The following is a 15,049-nucleotide window of genomic DNA, read 5'->3' as shown; positions in this document are numbered from 1 at the left end:
GTTCCTTGGCTGTGCTCATTTGTTTGTGTGCAGTTGTTGCTTCTCTGTAGTATTAGCCACATCCCACATGGGGCTTGGCTCCTCGGGAAGGTCCAGTGCAGCAAGCCAGGGTCGGAATCGACAGCACACCAGCTTGCTGCTCAGTAACGTCCCCTGGCAACTGCTGCAGCCGCTCCGGCTTCTGGGACATTCACTGCCATGTAGCAATATCCACGTGGGACATCACTGCATAGCAAACTGGTGTGCTGTAGATTCACACCCTGGGCTGTAACGTGCTGTGTAGACAAGCCCTTGGATCAGTCTTGGCACTTACTGGTCCAGTGGCTGGAAGTTTCGCCTAGGGGGCAAAATATCTTTGCACAGGCCCTGCATGGACTGTAGTTCCGGTGAAGTTTCTGCAGCCAGCACTACACATGGTGCTGATCCTGTAGGCACAGCCAGGAGCTGGGTGCAAAGAGCTCCCCAGGAGCAGATACCAGAGACGCTTCCTCTGAGTCTCTCCCTTGCAGCCTGCTCCTCGACTGTTCGCTGCTGCAGAGTTGGGAGGCGAGTCTCTGGGCAATGACATGCTCCAGGTGTGCAGCTGTTGCCGCGTGTCCCTGGCACGTGTGAGACCCATGAAAGAGGGATGCTCCAGTGGGTGATTCTGTCATTGGCAGCCACACGCCATACCCAGCAGGGAGATCCCCATATTCCTGCTAGCCTTTCTGAGACGCTTGGGCCGTGCCAAGAGTCCTACAGACACCGGCCCAGAGATGAAGCCCCCCCTGAAGTCACTGGTAGCTTTGCCATTGACTTCACTGAGGCCAGGATTTCACCTGGATAATTGGAATCTCTCGTAACTGGCTGGACGCTGGGGCTTGTTTCCTTCCAGCGTCTGATGCCAAGCGAATGAACCTGGGGGGGGATGGAGGCAGGAAGGGCCACACAGAGCTGCTCCCCCCTTGAACATGTCAAGCTGGGGCAGGAGTAGGGTAAAGGATGGGGCTAAGTTCCGCCCACAGGAGTTAGGCAGTGGCAGTCACTGGCCATTTCTGTAAGGAATCCTCTTCAGGGGATCAATATCCCCCTTGCTCCGGCTCTAGTGCTTAATGTGGCCTGGAGAAAAGGGGGCGGAGTCCGTCATAACCCGGCCAATTTACATTTTCACACACTTGGTACAGACAATTCACAAGTTCTTTGATAAACACATCACATCACATCCGCACCTTCAACCTTCCACTCAGGAAGCCATTGGCACATGTGTGTTTTAACAGAGGCTGCAGGCCTCATTCCAATCATTGCAATAAAATACATCCTGTGAGTTGAGGGGGATGTGGAAATGGCGGTGCAGTGAGATTCAGTGGGGCTGGGGGGGTCTCTGGGGATACAGCTGCAGTGAGATTCAGTGGGGCTGGGGGGTCTCTGGGGATACAGGTGCAGTGAGATTCAGTGGGGCTGGGGGGGTCTCCGGGGATACAGCTGCAGTGAGATTCAGTGGGGCTGGGGGGGGGGTCTCCGGGGATACAGCTGCAGTGAGATTCAGTGGGGCTGGGGGGGAGGTCTCTGGGGATACAGCTGCAGTGAGATTCAGTGGGGCTGGGGGGGTCTCTGGGGATACAGGTGCAGTGAGATTCAGTGGGGCTGGGGGGTCTCTGGGGATACAAGTGCAGTGAGATTCAGTGGGTTTGGAGGTCTCTCTGGGGGTGAAATAGCAGTGAGGTAGGTTTGGGGGCTCTCTGGGGCTTAGGGTCTCTGTGATTTGGGGGGCTCTCTGGGGCTGGGGGGCTGGAGGTGCAGTGGGAGTCAGTAGGTTTGGGAGTGACTCTGGGGCTGGGGAAGTCTGAGTCCCTGCAGCCCATGCCCCTGGTGCTGCCCCTGCCCTCCCATCCCCACTACTTCCCATATTGCCCCCCCCATCCCTTCCCACTGGCCTGGCTCTGTCAGAGCCGCTCTGAGCCTGTCCCTACGAGGGACTCTGCAACCAGTGCTGGAGGATCCATGCCCCCTGTGGCTTCTCCTAGCCCCTCCCCAGACACACCACCCCAGAGTGTCTCCTCTGCTGCTCCCTGGGCCACCGCAAATCCCAGCCCAGGCTCTGCTTCCTGACAGACACAGGGCCCCCCACCCCCCCATGTGCAGGATGGATGGGCAAATGCGTGGGGGGGAGTGGAGCGGAGTCTGGGGCACTGCACGAGGCAGCAGCTCCGATAGAAGCTCTGTGCCCCTCACCCACACTTCATGGTCTCTTCCTTGCTTGGGGCGGGGGTGGAAAGTGATGGTCTCACCCCAAACACACACAGAGAAGAGCCATAGGCCAGCATGGGTCTCACCGCTACTCCTCTTTGGGCCAGCCAAGACCTCCCACCATTCCCAGTGTCCCGGATCTCAGGCGGACTGGGAGCTGTCCCAGAGGAGGGAGGACTCAGCCCTCACCCACCCAAGCGGATGAGGCCCTGCTGATACTACCCCAGCAGGGCCATTGTGGAGAGGCAGTGGGTTCCCTCCCCCCCAAACACACACACACTGGGCTGGTATAAGCAGGGGGCCTGAGTGTAACATGCCATGGAGATGCACAGGGCTGTTCCCCCGTCTCAGAGCTACTGCTTCAGGCTGTCTGCAGACTCAGGAAGCCGTCCCCAGAGCAGTTCCACTTGGGGCTCAGGTTCAAGTTTTCCTTTGAAATGAAAACTGAGATTCTGACCCCATCCTGGGACACCAGGCCCAGGGCCCCTGCCTAGCGCACGTGGACTTTAATCCGCTGCGGGTGTGGCTGGTTGGGGAAGGGAGGGGGATGTGGAAATGGGGGTGCAGTGAGATTCAGTGGGGCTGGGGGGTCTCTGGGGATACAGGTGCAGTGAGATTACTTCCCACCTGCACTCAATCTGCCTCCACCACAGAAATGAGCAGCACTTCACACCCACTGCACAGGACCCTCCAGAAAGCTCTCCCCAGGCCCTGTGCCCAGTACGTCTACAGCCCCGTCTTTGCCAAGGGGGTCTTAGCACCCCACAGCCTTCTAATGCCTTTACCCCCCCACCCCCTGCCAGGTGGGGCAGGCCGTTATTGTACACAGAGTCTCAGTGATCTGCCCCAGGCTCTGTTGTGGAGCAGGGATTTAGCCCCAGGCAGACACCTTAACCGCTGGCTCCTCCTTTCTCTCTTGTCAGACCAGTGCTCACTGCCAGGCCCTGTGCCTGGGACACCGAGCAGGTGCCTTGGGCTGCTTCTCTGCTCCTGCCTCCCTACCCCAACCCCAGTGCCAGGTTCCTGCCCCCAGCCGGCTCTTCATGACCTGTTTCAAATAGTACTTGTGACAGCAGGAGAAATTGATTGGAGACAGTTCACAACACCCATGGTGCCCACACCCATGGTGCACACCTGCTTCTCCTGCAGGCGTTCTCAGCGGCAGACGCATCATGGATTTCATCACTGCCTCTAGAGTCTGCTGAGTGCATCTGTGGGAGCAGGGTCTGGAGAGCAGAAGAGGGCAGGAGCAAGGGAACATCTGTCCCACCTTCTGTGGCTTGTGTAAGGGCTGGGGAGAACTGCAGACCCCGCACTGAGGCTGCCTTAGGCGGACACAGAGCCCCAGAGGTGGGACAGAGCAGCGGAGCTGAGCAGCCAAGCAGGAGAGGGGCATACAGCGCCTCTACAAGGGACGTAGCAGTGTGCACATGGGAATGCCAAGAGGCATTCTGCCTCCAGCACTCAGTGTTGCCAACCGTCACAATTTTTATCAGGAGTCCCATAATATTTTATGTCTTAAAGTGCCAGCTCCTGGAGTCAGGTGGTTAGGTGAGAGTCTCTGCTTTCACGTTTTTAAAGAAGTATGTTTCTAGCCCTTGTGATTGCACAGAAAAGCTGGACTTCACATGACCCACATGTGACCTAAAGGCTCAGTAGCATAGAAGGGGTTTTTCCATCACTGGTTTCCCCTCCACCTCCCCGAGTGATGGTAGGAAGGGAGCCGGAAGTGTTCTTCCATAGCTGCGTCTCCACTGGGGTTCGGTCACCATAGCTACTGCGCTCAGGAGTGTGGATTTTTCCCTGGTTACACTGACCTAGCTTTGACTTGTGCACCAGGCCTGCATGCTCTCTGGGCTGCTCACTCTGCCCCAGCCTTGGGTAGCTGCTGGGAACTCCCTGTGGCGGAATTACGAGGAATGGGTGTGATCCGCTACTAAGCTTTTCTCCCTGTTTCTCCACACAAGGAACAGATTCTCCTACTGCTTCTAAGAAACTCAGTCACCCAGTTTGAGTCATTATTTCTCTGGCTGTGCCCTGGATGGCTACTTCCCTCCTAAAGCTGGAGGTTATTCACCCTTGAAATCAGAGGATTCAGGGGGTCTGGGTTCTTCGGCAGTGGGGGGCCCCCGCTTCGGCGGTAATTCGGCAGTGGGGGGTCCTTCTGCTCCGGGACCCGCTGCCAAAGTCCCCCGAAGACCGCGGTGGGGACACCCCACCGCCGAATTACCACCGAAGCGGGACCCGCCGCCAAAGTGCAGCCGGGTCTTTGGCGGTAATTTGGCAGCAGGGGGCCCCTGCAGCGGGTCTTCGGGGCACTTTGGCAGCGGGTCCCGGAGCGGAAGGGCCCCCTGCTGCCGAATTACCGCCAAAGACCCAGCTGCACTTCGGCGGCGGGTCCCGCTTCGGCGGTAATTCAGTGGCGGGCTGTTACTCAAAAATGGGCTGTTACTCAAAAATGCTTGACAGATTCTTCTCAAACTTTGCAGAAACATTCTTCTTTGCCTTCACAGTAAATATGGTACTTTCCAAGGCAAATTCATGTTCCAAGGCAAAGTTATCATAGGGACTAAACAGGGGAACCTTGCAGGAGCCTTAGTTATGGAGTGGCTGTTGCCTCTCTTATCATCCACTCTGCATTATACATTGATTACACTTTTGATAGTAACTGTGATGTAAGTATACATGAGTACAGGAGAAGTATTGGATACTGCGTCCACAGGATCTGCCTTGAAAAATCCATTCAAAGAGGGGACTGAAAGCTGACCAGAAGGTCCTAAAGAAAGGGTCAGTGTGCTGGGGCAGCTCTCCCATGGGGTCTTTGTAGCATTTTCTTTAGCAGTCTAGAGAGGAAATAAACAACAAGGTAACAAAATATGCAGGTGACTCATGGGAGGTATAGTTCAGATACCTCATGCTCCCATTCTCCTCTATGGGGAAGGCTACACCACCCATGATGCACTACAGCCTTCCATTTGTTTGAATGGTCGCAGTGCCTCTTGGGAGTCACATGACTGGAGTGCATCAAGGGAGATAAAGTCGAGCCAGGGAGCCTGGCTCACCTAAGTGAACAGGGGCAAGAAGCATTCCGTTCTGTGCTAGTCTGCATAGGTACTACACCTCCCAGGAGGCACTGGGGGAGTTCAGAGGACATGGTCATAGCCAAAATGAATTCCAGCGACGGGGATAGGGAAGGGAAGAACAGAACAATACCGAGCGTTCTCTGAAGCCATGTATGTGATGCCAACCACAGCTCTCCATGTGGGGTTCTGCCTACTGGCGGCAAAGTGCGGAGAGCGGGAAGCGCTGGGGGCTGCTGGAAGGGAATTTTTTCTACTTGTGTTTGGAGCAGCTGGGGTATTCCAGTGACCCACATTCAGAAGCTGTTCCAAGCATTGGCTGGAGCAATGGCTGGGATGGAGGCATCTGTTGTCAGTCTCACCAGCCTGGCTCATGCGTCTCCTTTGCCTTTCTGGATCCCTTCACAGGCATTTGGAACAATTTGTTTACCTTACCGTGTACCTTGGCCGGGCTAGCTCCTGTGGCAAATGGCTCATGTGTGGCCCTCATATGTGGGAGCATGGGTGAGCTTAGCTCTGTCCTAGCGCTTCTGATCCTCCTCTGCTTCCTTCCTTTCCCACACTTTCTGAACTCCAGTGAGAAACTGGGACATGTTAGCTCCACAGGGCAACATGGCCAAATCGGCTGGCTACTGGCTACCTTGTCGGCTGCAGTGTCCAGTGAATCAATGCAGAGCAGCTGGCGTATCTCACCCCCGGTGGATACAATGCCCAGTATGAGCGATGGCTGAAACTTTTGGGGCCATAAGTTGCCACCTGCGCCCCTTGGCTCCAGAATCTCTGTCTCATCTGTGATTGATTGAATGCCCTGACACTTGCTAGTGACCTTGGGGGAGATTAGCCCTACCGTGCACATGCCAATTGCACACAAGATACCCCTTCATATCAGGTCCTTATCATGGGGTCACTTGTTGCTGTGTAGAATGTACAGGTCTGTAGATGTGTCTCTACCTACCACATGGCCGCTCAGCACATTGGATAAAACTGGCTATTGAAGCAGGAAAGACAGATAAAAATAGGAGGATCCCTGGAGATTTGCTAAGATTTTTCTCTTCTTAGCTAACCCACTGGAGGTTGCAGAGTGCTTTCTGGGAGCCCAGCCAAGGCAAGATTCAGAGTCAGTTCTACTGGGTGAAAACTATTTGGAATCCAGGTTTTGCACTGGAGTGAACTTTGTCCTAAAAGCTCTTCAGAGTAAGTGGAGCCAGAAATATTTGAGATAAACAGGATTCCGGGAGCCCAGGTTTCTGCTGGTCTAATTATAACAAAGGGCATTTGTCGGGGATTTCAGTGGGGTTGGTAGCCCAGGGACAGGACCAGGGCAATGAGAAGCATTCAGAGATTTTGGATAGAGCTGGGTGGGAAAGGGCTTTTCCGTCTTGCAAGATCTTGTGAGCTTTTGGAAGTGTTTCTGTTCTGAATTGGAACAAAAAGCAGAATCTTGACAAATTTTGCACATGGATCATCCCAAAAAGAATCTGGACAAGGTCAAATGAAATGTGTCATTCACTCATTTCGAATGTTTCCATTTTTTTTACTTTTTTCACCTTTTTTTAGTGTAAATTAACTAAAATTGCAAGCAGACAACTTTTTAAAACTGGGAAACCAAGGTTTTTGACTCGAAATTATCAAAACGTGACATTTTGACACTTCCAAACATTTGTTTGTTTTTTCAAAAAAAAAATTTTAAATGGGAGATTCAGCCAAACTGGCCCTTTCTCACCAACAGTTTAGCTTTTGTCAAATCAGCATTTTTCCAATGAAAATAATGTTTCTCTAGAAAATTCCCAACCAGCTAGCGTTTGGGAACTTGGGAAATGCTCGAGAAACACAGCTCATCAAAAGTGGCAACGCCTTTGCAGGGGTGAGCTCTCTCCATATGATCAGCACACCCATGGGCTGTGACACGGCTCTCCCCCTGCACCACCATTGCTGGGACAAGCTCTCTGATGCAAGCCAGCCCAGGAATTGTGCTGCTTCCTTCCTTTGATTCTGCAGCTTCTGGCTTCCTGATTCTTACTTGTAACATCTCACTTGAAGCAGAAGTGGATGGCCACTTTGATTTAAACTGAAAAAGTCTGATCCTGTAGCTGCCTGCGGGGGCAACAGAGAGGGTCTTTCATGGTGGTTTTCGTTTTGCAGAGTTCCCAGCAGTTTTGTGGGTTTCCACATTTTTTGCAAGAAATTTGTATTGCAATTTTTATCCAAAACATAAAAATCATTTGCAGACATCAGTATCCACATCCATCATGTTGTTGATTAAAAACAAAAGTGAATAAAAACATCCTGAGAAAATTTACCAAGAACTTTTTATTTAAGATGACAATTTTTGGTGAAAATATTCATTTTCAAAATTGCCATTTTTGGACTAACAAACTCCTGTTTCCAAAAGTTTCAATCACCCCCACTCCCTGATCCCCCTGGGCGTAGTGCAGCTCAGTGGTTCTCAACCAGGGGTACATTTATCCCTGGGGGTACACAGAGGTCTTCCAGAGGGTACATTAACTTATCTATATATTTGCCTAGTTTTACAACATGAAAAGCACTAGCAAAATCAGTACAAACTAAAATTCATACAGACAATGATGTGTTTATACCGCTCTATATACTATACACTGACATGTAAGTGCAATATTTATATTCCAATCGCTTTTATAATTGCATGGTAAAAAGGAGAAAGTCAGCAATATTTCAGTAATAGTGTGCTGCGACACTTGTATTTTTATGTCTCATTTTGTAAGCAGATAGTTTTGAAGTGAGGTGAAACTTGGGGGTACACCATACAGATCAGACTCCTGAAAGGGGTGCAGTAGTCTGGAAAGATGGAGAGCCACTGGTGCAGCCCACTCACCCAGACCCACTCCCCAAGCCCTGCCCTGGGGAGGCAAGACCCCAGGGTGCACCCTGCCAGGGCTTCTCACCGCCCACCTGCCATGCCTGGGCATAGAATTGTGGTATGTCTAGACTACAAGTGCTACAGCAGCGCTGCGGCAGCTTCGCTACTATAGTGTAGCCACTTGCTATGGAGACAGAAGGGGTTTGGCCATCGCTGTAGTTATCCACCTCCTTGAGAGACAGTAGCAAGGTCAAGGGAGGAGTTCTTCCATTGTCAACCTAAGGGCTTAGGTTGGCTTTAACTACGTCTCTCAGAATTGCACTAATCCAGCCCTGCCCAACCTGTGCTGTAACCACACCCATCCATGCCCAAGATGAGGCCTCTATTGCTCCCTGGAAGCATTTGGTCTCCAAAGTGTGAAGCCGTTTGTTACTGGTGCATTAGCCACTCCCAGCATTTGGGGTGTCTCCTATTTGTGACTCTGTCCCTGGTGCCTGCTGGAGCCCTGGGCTGAGTCTGTCTCCGTCCCTGCTCTCCACAGAAGCCACTGTCCAGCGGCAGCACATCATCCATGTGCAGCACTGTGGATTACAAGGCGCTAGAGGTGGAGGCGGAGGAGGCTGCAGACGAGGCTGCTGAGGGCCAGGGGCCTGAGGAGTGCTTCACTGAGGGTAAGGGAGCCACACAGTGACCCTGTGGAGAGAGGCACCGGGGGAGCAGGAGGGTGGAGGGTTACCCCGTCCTGATATGATCCCAGAGCACCAGGTGTGCCTGCAAAACGCAGCACAGCTGCCCTGAAACCAACAGAGAATGGGCCACGGGTAGAGAACTAGCTCGGCAGTGACAGACTCCAGGAGCTCAGTCTAGTTAGCTTAACAAAGGGACAGGTCAGGGGTCACTCGATCCCTGTCCATAAGCACCTACCTGGGGAACAAATCGTTCATCATGGGCGTAGCAGAGAAAGGTCCAGCATGGTCAGCTCCCACCCCAAACTCACAGAGCTCCATGGGATCTCAATGCCCTGGGGTCCCAACACCCATGGGATCCCATCCCAAATTCACACAGCCCCCCAGGGATCCCACCCCCCCTGAGATCCCACCCCCCCTCAAGGAATCCCACCCCAAACTCATGGCAGCACCACACCAGATCCCACCCCAGAACTCACAAGCACAATGCTTCCCAGGCTGAGACAGGCGCCGGCGCAAAGGGTGCCAGCCCCCTCCATTGAGAGTTTTCCCAGGGGTGGAGGGTGCAGCATGGCCAGCGCTAGCCAGGGCTGGTGGTGGGAGGCAGGGGCCCTGCAGCAGGTCAGGAATTGTACATGGACCAGGTTTGGGCAGGCAAGGCCTGGAGGGGGAAAGGCAAAGGGGAAGCGGGGGAGGAGAGGGAGAGGGGCTGTTGTTGGGGACAGAGAAAGAAAGAGGGAAGAAAAGGAGGGGCTGGTGTTAAGGAGCAGAAAGGAGAGGCAGGAGAGGGAGTGGAGTGAGGAAAGAACTGGTGCTAGGGAGGGGCGGGGGCAGGTAGAGGAGGGGTCAGAGGGGCTGATGCAGGGGAGGGGTGGGGGTGAGGACCGGTGTAGGGGAGGGGCGGGGGGCTAGTGCAGGGGAGGGGTTCAGAGGGGCTGATCATGGGGTGGGGGGGGGGTGGGGTCAGGTGTAGGGGAGGGGCGGGGGGCTAGTGCAAGGGAGGGGGTCAGAGGGGCTGATGCAGGGGAGGGGTGGGGGTGGGGACCGGTGTAGGGGAGGGGCGGGGGGCTAGTGCAGGGGAGGGGGTCAGAGGGGCTGATGCAGGGGAGGGGTGGGGGTGGGGACCGGTGTAGGGGAGGGGCGGGGCGCTAGTGCAGGGGAGGGGTCAAGGGGGCTGGTTCAGATGAGGGGTGGAGGGTGGGGGCTGGTGTAGGGCAGAGGTCAGAGGAGCAGCCAAGAGGGCCGGGGTAGGGGAGCAGCAGGGGGGTGATGGGATGTATGGTTTTGGGCCGTATGCCCCAGAGGAGGTGCGCCCCGAGGCGAGGGCAGGCGGCAATGCCACAGCATCCTGACCCAGGTGAGCAGCTTTACACCCTGGCCTAGTCCATCCCGCTGGGCAGGTTCCTGGCAGATGTGTCGAATTCACCTGTCTCCAGGCTGGACCGGCTCTGCCCTGCCAGGCCCAGCTTGCCCTGGTGTGTGGCCACCCAGGCCTGGCAGTCTGGCAGAGCAGCACCTGGCTGGCTCGCTGCACCGGAAGACGACTCTGCCACCTGCAGCTCCCCAGAGAGGGTGCTGGCCCTGCGTCTGCGTGTGCCATGCCGTGGCTCAGGAGCTAACAGGTGCCTCTCTGCTCCCCCCCGTCCCAGCCTGCGTGCGGCGCTTTCCTTTCCTCTACGTCGACATCACAACCAACAAGGGGAAGATCTGGTGGAACCTTCGGAAAACCTGTTTCAAGATTGTCGAGCACAACTGGTTCGAGACCTTTATCATCTTCATGATCCTCCTCAGTAGTGGAGCGCTGGTGAGTCACAGGTTTCGGTCCCGCGCCAAAGCCCCCATGTGCCCTGCACCGAGCCCCCTGGATTGTGGGACCGAAAGTCTGGTGCAGGCTTTGTGGCAGCACCAGATACTCCCTAAAAGGAGGTGAATTGGATATGAAGCTAAAGGATCAGCATCCAGTGCTTTGGGCACCTGGCCAGGTCGGGGAGGCAGTTTGGGGCTGTGGGCTAAGCACCACAACTGGAGATGTTTTGCTTTGATCAGTGGCAAAATACTTAATGTTGAACAGTAAAATGCCATCAGTAGGTTTCAGGCCAGTAAGACTGACTTCAGTAATGGGCAAACTGGTTGAAACTATAGTAAAGAACAAAATTATCAGACACACAGATGAACACAACCTGTTGGGGAAGAGTCAACATGTTTTTGTAAAGGGAAATCATGCCTCACCAATCTACTAGAATTATTTGAGGGAGTCAACAAGCATGTGGACAAAGAGGATCCAGTAGATATAGTGTACTTAGATTTTCAGAAAGCCTTTGACAAGGTCCCTCACCAAAGGCTCCCAAGCAAAGTAAGCTGTCATAGGATAAGAGGGAAGGTTCTCTCATAGAGCAGTAACTGGTTAAAAGGTAGGGAACAAAGGGTAGGTCAGTTTTTAGAATGCAGAGAGGTAAATAGTGGTGTCCCCCAGGGGTCTGTACTGGGCCCAGTCCTATTCAACATATTCATAAATGATCTGGAAAAAGGGGTAAACAGTGAGGTGGCAAAATTTGCAGATGATAAAAAATTATTCTAGATAGTTAAGTCCCAAGCAGACTGTGAATAGCTACAAAAGGATCTCACAAAACTGGGTGACTGGGCAACAAAATGGCAGATGAAATTCAATGTTAATAAATGCAAAAAGTGATGCACATTGGAAAACATAATTCCAGCTATACATATACAATGATGGGGTCTAAATTAATTGTTACCACTCAAGAGAGAGATCTTAGAGTCATTGTGGATAGTTCTCTGAAAACCTCCCCTCAATGCGCAGCAGCAGTCAAAAAAGTGAACAGAATGTTGGGAATCATTAAGAAAGGGATAGATAATAAGACAGAAAATATCATATTGCCTTTATATAAATCCATGGTATGTCCACATCTTGAATACTGCGTGCAGATGTGGTTGCCCATCTCAAAAAAAGATATATTGGACTTGGAAAAGGTTCAGAAAAGGGCAACAAAAATTATTAAGGGTATGGAACGGCTGTTGTATGAGGAGAGATTAATAAGACTGGGACTTTTCAGCTTCGAAAAGAGGAGACTAAGGGGAGATATGATTGAGGTCTATAAAATCATGACTGATGTGGAGAAAGTAAATAAGAAAGTGTCATTTACTCCTCATAACACAAGAACTAGGGGTCACCAAATGAAATGAATAAGCAGCAGGTTTAAAACAAACAAAAGGAAGTATTTTTTCACACAATGCACAGTCAACCTGTGGAACTCTTTGCCAGAGGATGTTGTGAAGGCAAAGACTATAACAGGGTTCAAAAAAGAACTAGAGAAGTTAATGGAGGACAGGTCCATCAATGGCTATTAGCCAGGATGGCAGGGAGTGTCCCTAGCCTCTGTTTGCCAGAAGCTGGGAATGGGCGACAGGGGATGGATCACTTGATGATGACCTGTTCTGTTCATTCCCTCTGGGGCACCTGGCATTGGCCGCTGTTGGAAGACAGGACACTGGGCTAGATGGACCTTTGGTCTGACCCAATGTGGCCATTCTTATGTTCAATATTAATGATTCATTTAGATGAATAAATGAGATTGCTCACAACTCCCGCACACTCCAGGAAACTTCATTTAATTTGTTCCTATTTGGAAGGGATTTCTGTAATCCCCAAAGATTTGCAACCTAGATTATAAAAGCCTCGAATGGCCCCAAAATTGGCCATTCCTAGGGACTCCCAAAGCTCCAGGAGACACCCTTCCTCTCCACTGCCTCAGGGCCCTGCTCTTTGAAAGATGGTGTCAGAGACAAATCACAGCTTTTGCAGCTCCGTCCCCCTAGCATGTCTTAGATGACTGTGGGTCTGCTCGGGTGGCTGGGCTGCAGGGCATATAGCCCATTCTCCCTTGGCAAATACCACCCACTCTTCAACATTGCTGAAGAACTTTTTCGTAATGGTGGCTTGATTTTACAGGGATGGTTTTATCACTTTTCATACGCTCTGTGGCCCTGGCTGTCAGGGGACACCCATCAGAAAAGATTATTGTATTGATTGGTTTAGCATTAGCAGCTGGTTGCTTTGCTATCCTAGTGCTTGAGTGCTGGTTTTGAAGTTGGTCAGACAATAAGTCATGGATCAGCTTGGTTTTGGTTCCCTTTAAATATTTGGAGTGAATACATCTGGGCTACAAAAATCAGTCCTTGTTTGCATTCCTGAGACTTTCCTCCCTGCAACTCTGGGGGTAACATTTTCTTATGTGTCTAAGTGACTTAGGGGCCCATGTCCAATTTTCAGAAGTGATTTAGGCACTTAGGAGTGCAACTGTCAATGGACATAGGCTCCAAGGGCTCAGAATTTCAGAGGTATTTAGGTGCCTAAAGATGCAACTAGGCACACAGTGGGATTTTCAAATGCCCTCTGTGCCTATCTCCCATTGATTTCATTGGCATCTTTGGGTGCCCAACTACCTTTCAAAATCTGGCACTAAGTGTCTGTACTTTTTAAAATGGGCTTTTGGCTCCTAAGTCACTGAAGTGCTTTAGAAATTTTTGCCCTTTAAAACCATCAGAGCCCTTTAAATGTAGCAAAAGGAGAAAGGCCTCAGTCCGGCTGCTGCTCTCCTGTCCCACTGTAGCTGTGAATTCCTCTGCTGGGAGCCCATCTCACGGAAGCCCAACTCATCTAGCTCTGCGCCTCTTCTAGGCTTTTGAAGACATCTACATTGAGCAGCGGAAGGTGATCCGCACGATCCTGGAGCACGCTGACAAGATCTTCTCCTACGTGTTTGTCCTCGAGATGCTACTCAAGTGGGTGGCCTATGGTTTCAAGGTGTATTTCACCAACGCCTGGTGCTGGCTCGATTTTCTCATCGTGGATGTAAGTTGCTGCTCGAGCAATGGAGCAGGAAAGAGCATCTCCATGCTTTGGAGCTTTACATTAGCAATCAGCAGATATTTCTGCAGCAAAGGGCAAAGGGGTAGCTCTGGGCCACGGGAAATGTAGCATCTCTGGGTCAAGGGCCATTTGAGTCTGAGAATGCAAAATCTCTGCTCCATGCAGGCTCTAAAAGAGGCCACAGCCCAGGCTGCTCCCACGCTGAGTGGGATGGGGGACTGGGCTTGATGGGGTGCTCCCAGCAGCGTTCCAGGGTGCAGTGTTCCAATGTGGCTCCAGCACATAGTGCTCTGACATGGCCCAGATCCCTGTTTGGGGACCTGGCTGTGGGACAGGCGTCCAGAGAGCAGGCAAATGCAGAGTGAGCACTGAAAACCATCCCATTCGAAAAGGCCTTTCCACTCTAAGAGTGACACTCACAACACTGAACCCCTTTTTACCTCAACACTGATCCTCTTGAACCCCCAAACCCCAGCACTGACCCCCCTTCTCCCCCCAAACCCCAGCACTGACCCCCCCTTCTCCCCCAAACCCCAGCACTGACCCCCTCTTCTCCCCCAAATCCCAGCACTGACCCCCTCTTCTCCCCCCAAACCCCAGCACTGACCCCCCTTCTCCCCACTAACCCCAGCACTGACCCCCTCTTCTCCCCCCAAACCCCAGCACTGACCCCCCTTCTCCCCACTAACCCCAGCACTGACCCCCTTCTCCTCCCTACCTCAGCACTGACCCCCCTGCTCCCCCAAACCCAGCACTGACCCCCTTCTATCCCCAACCCCAGCACTGACCCCCCTTCTCCTCCCTACCCCAGCACTGACCCCCTTTCCCCCAAACCCAGAACTGACCCCCCCTTGCATCACCAGCACTGAGCCCCCTCCCCAGCACTGGCCCCCCTTCTCCCCCCAAACCTAGCACTGGCCCCCTTTCTTCCCCACAAAGCCCAGCACTGAAGCTGCAGCTGAGGCCAGGGCCTGGAGTGTGAAGCCCTCCCGAGGTGCCAGACCCTGGGCCGCGGCGTCTACAGAGCTTGTAGCAGGGCAGAGCAAGCCTGGGTCTGTCGGCCCCAGCTCAGAGGCTCGTTGCCTGGCATGGGCAGTGGGTAGGAGGGGCTCGGTCTCCTCAAATGGGGCAAGAAATGGCGGCTGTGGGCCCACCGCCTGTGAAGCTCCCGAGACGTGGGGGCACCACTGGTGCCCGGACCGTGGCCCTGCTTGCACTCTGCCCGAGGCCTCGCCCCTCTTCCGGCCCCTGCTCTGCCTCTCCCCCTACACCCCCTGCCCACCGCTTATGCCTTTCTAGGGGAGGAGGCAGAGAGACACGAGGGGCAGGGCCT

At 53.0% G+C, this 15,049-nt stretch overlaps 1 protein-coding gene across 1 annotated transcript in view; it reads left to right on the top strand.

The window, feature by feature from the left end:
* LOC123356413 (sodium channel protein type 4 subunit alpha-like) overlaps positions 1-15,049 on the top strand; it is a 140,856-nt gene that overhangs the window by 102,274 nt on the left and 23,533 nt on the right. Inside the window, exons 16-18 of the mRNA XM_044999658.1 lie at positions 8,684-8,813; positions 10,478-10,632; positions 13,525-13,698. Coding sequence (XP_044855593.1) covers positions 8,684-8,813; positions 10,478-10,632; positions 13,525-13,698 — 459 coding nt within the window. The remainder of the gene's footprint in view (positions 1-8,683; positions 8,814-10,477; positions 10,633-13,524; positions 13,699-15,049) is intronic.

The sequence above is a fragment of the Mauremys mutica genome, chromosome 25, assembly GCF_020497125.1.
Source record: "Mauremys mutica isolate MM-2020 ecotype Southern chromosome 25, ASM2049712v1, whole genome shotgun sequence".
Lineage (NCBI taxonomy): Eukaryota > Metazoa > Chordata > Testudines > Geoemydidae > Mauremys > Mauremys mutica.
Note: the sequence above shows the minus strand (reverse complement) of the source record. Positions and strands in the feature narration are given on the sequence as shown.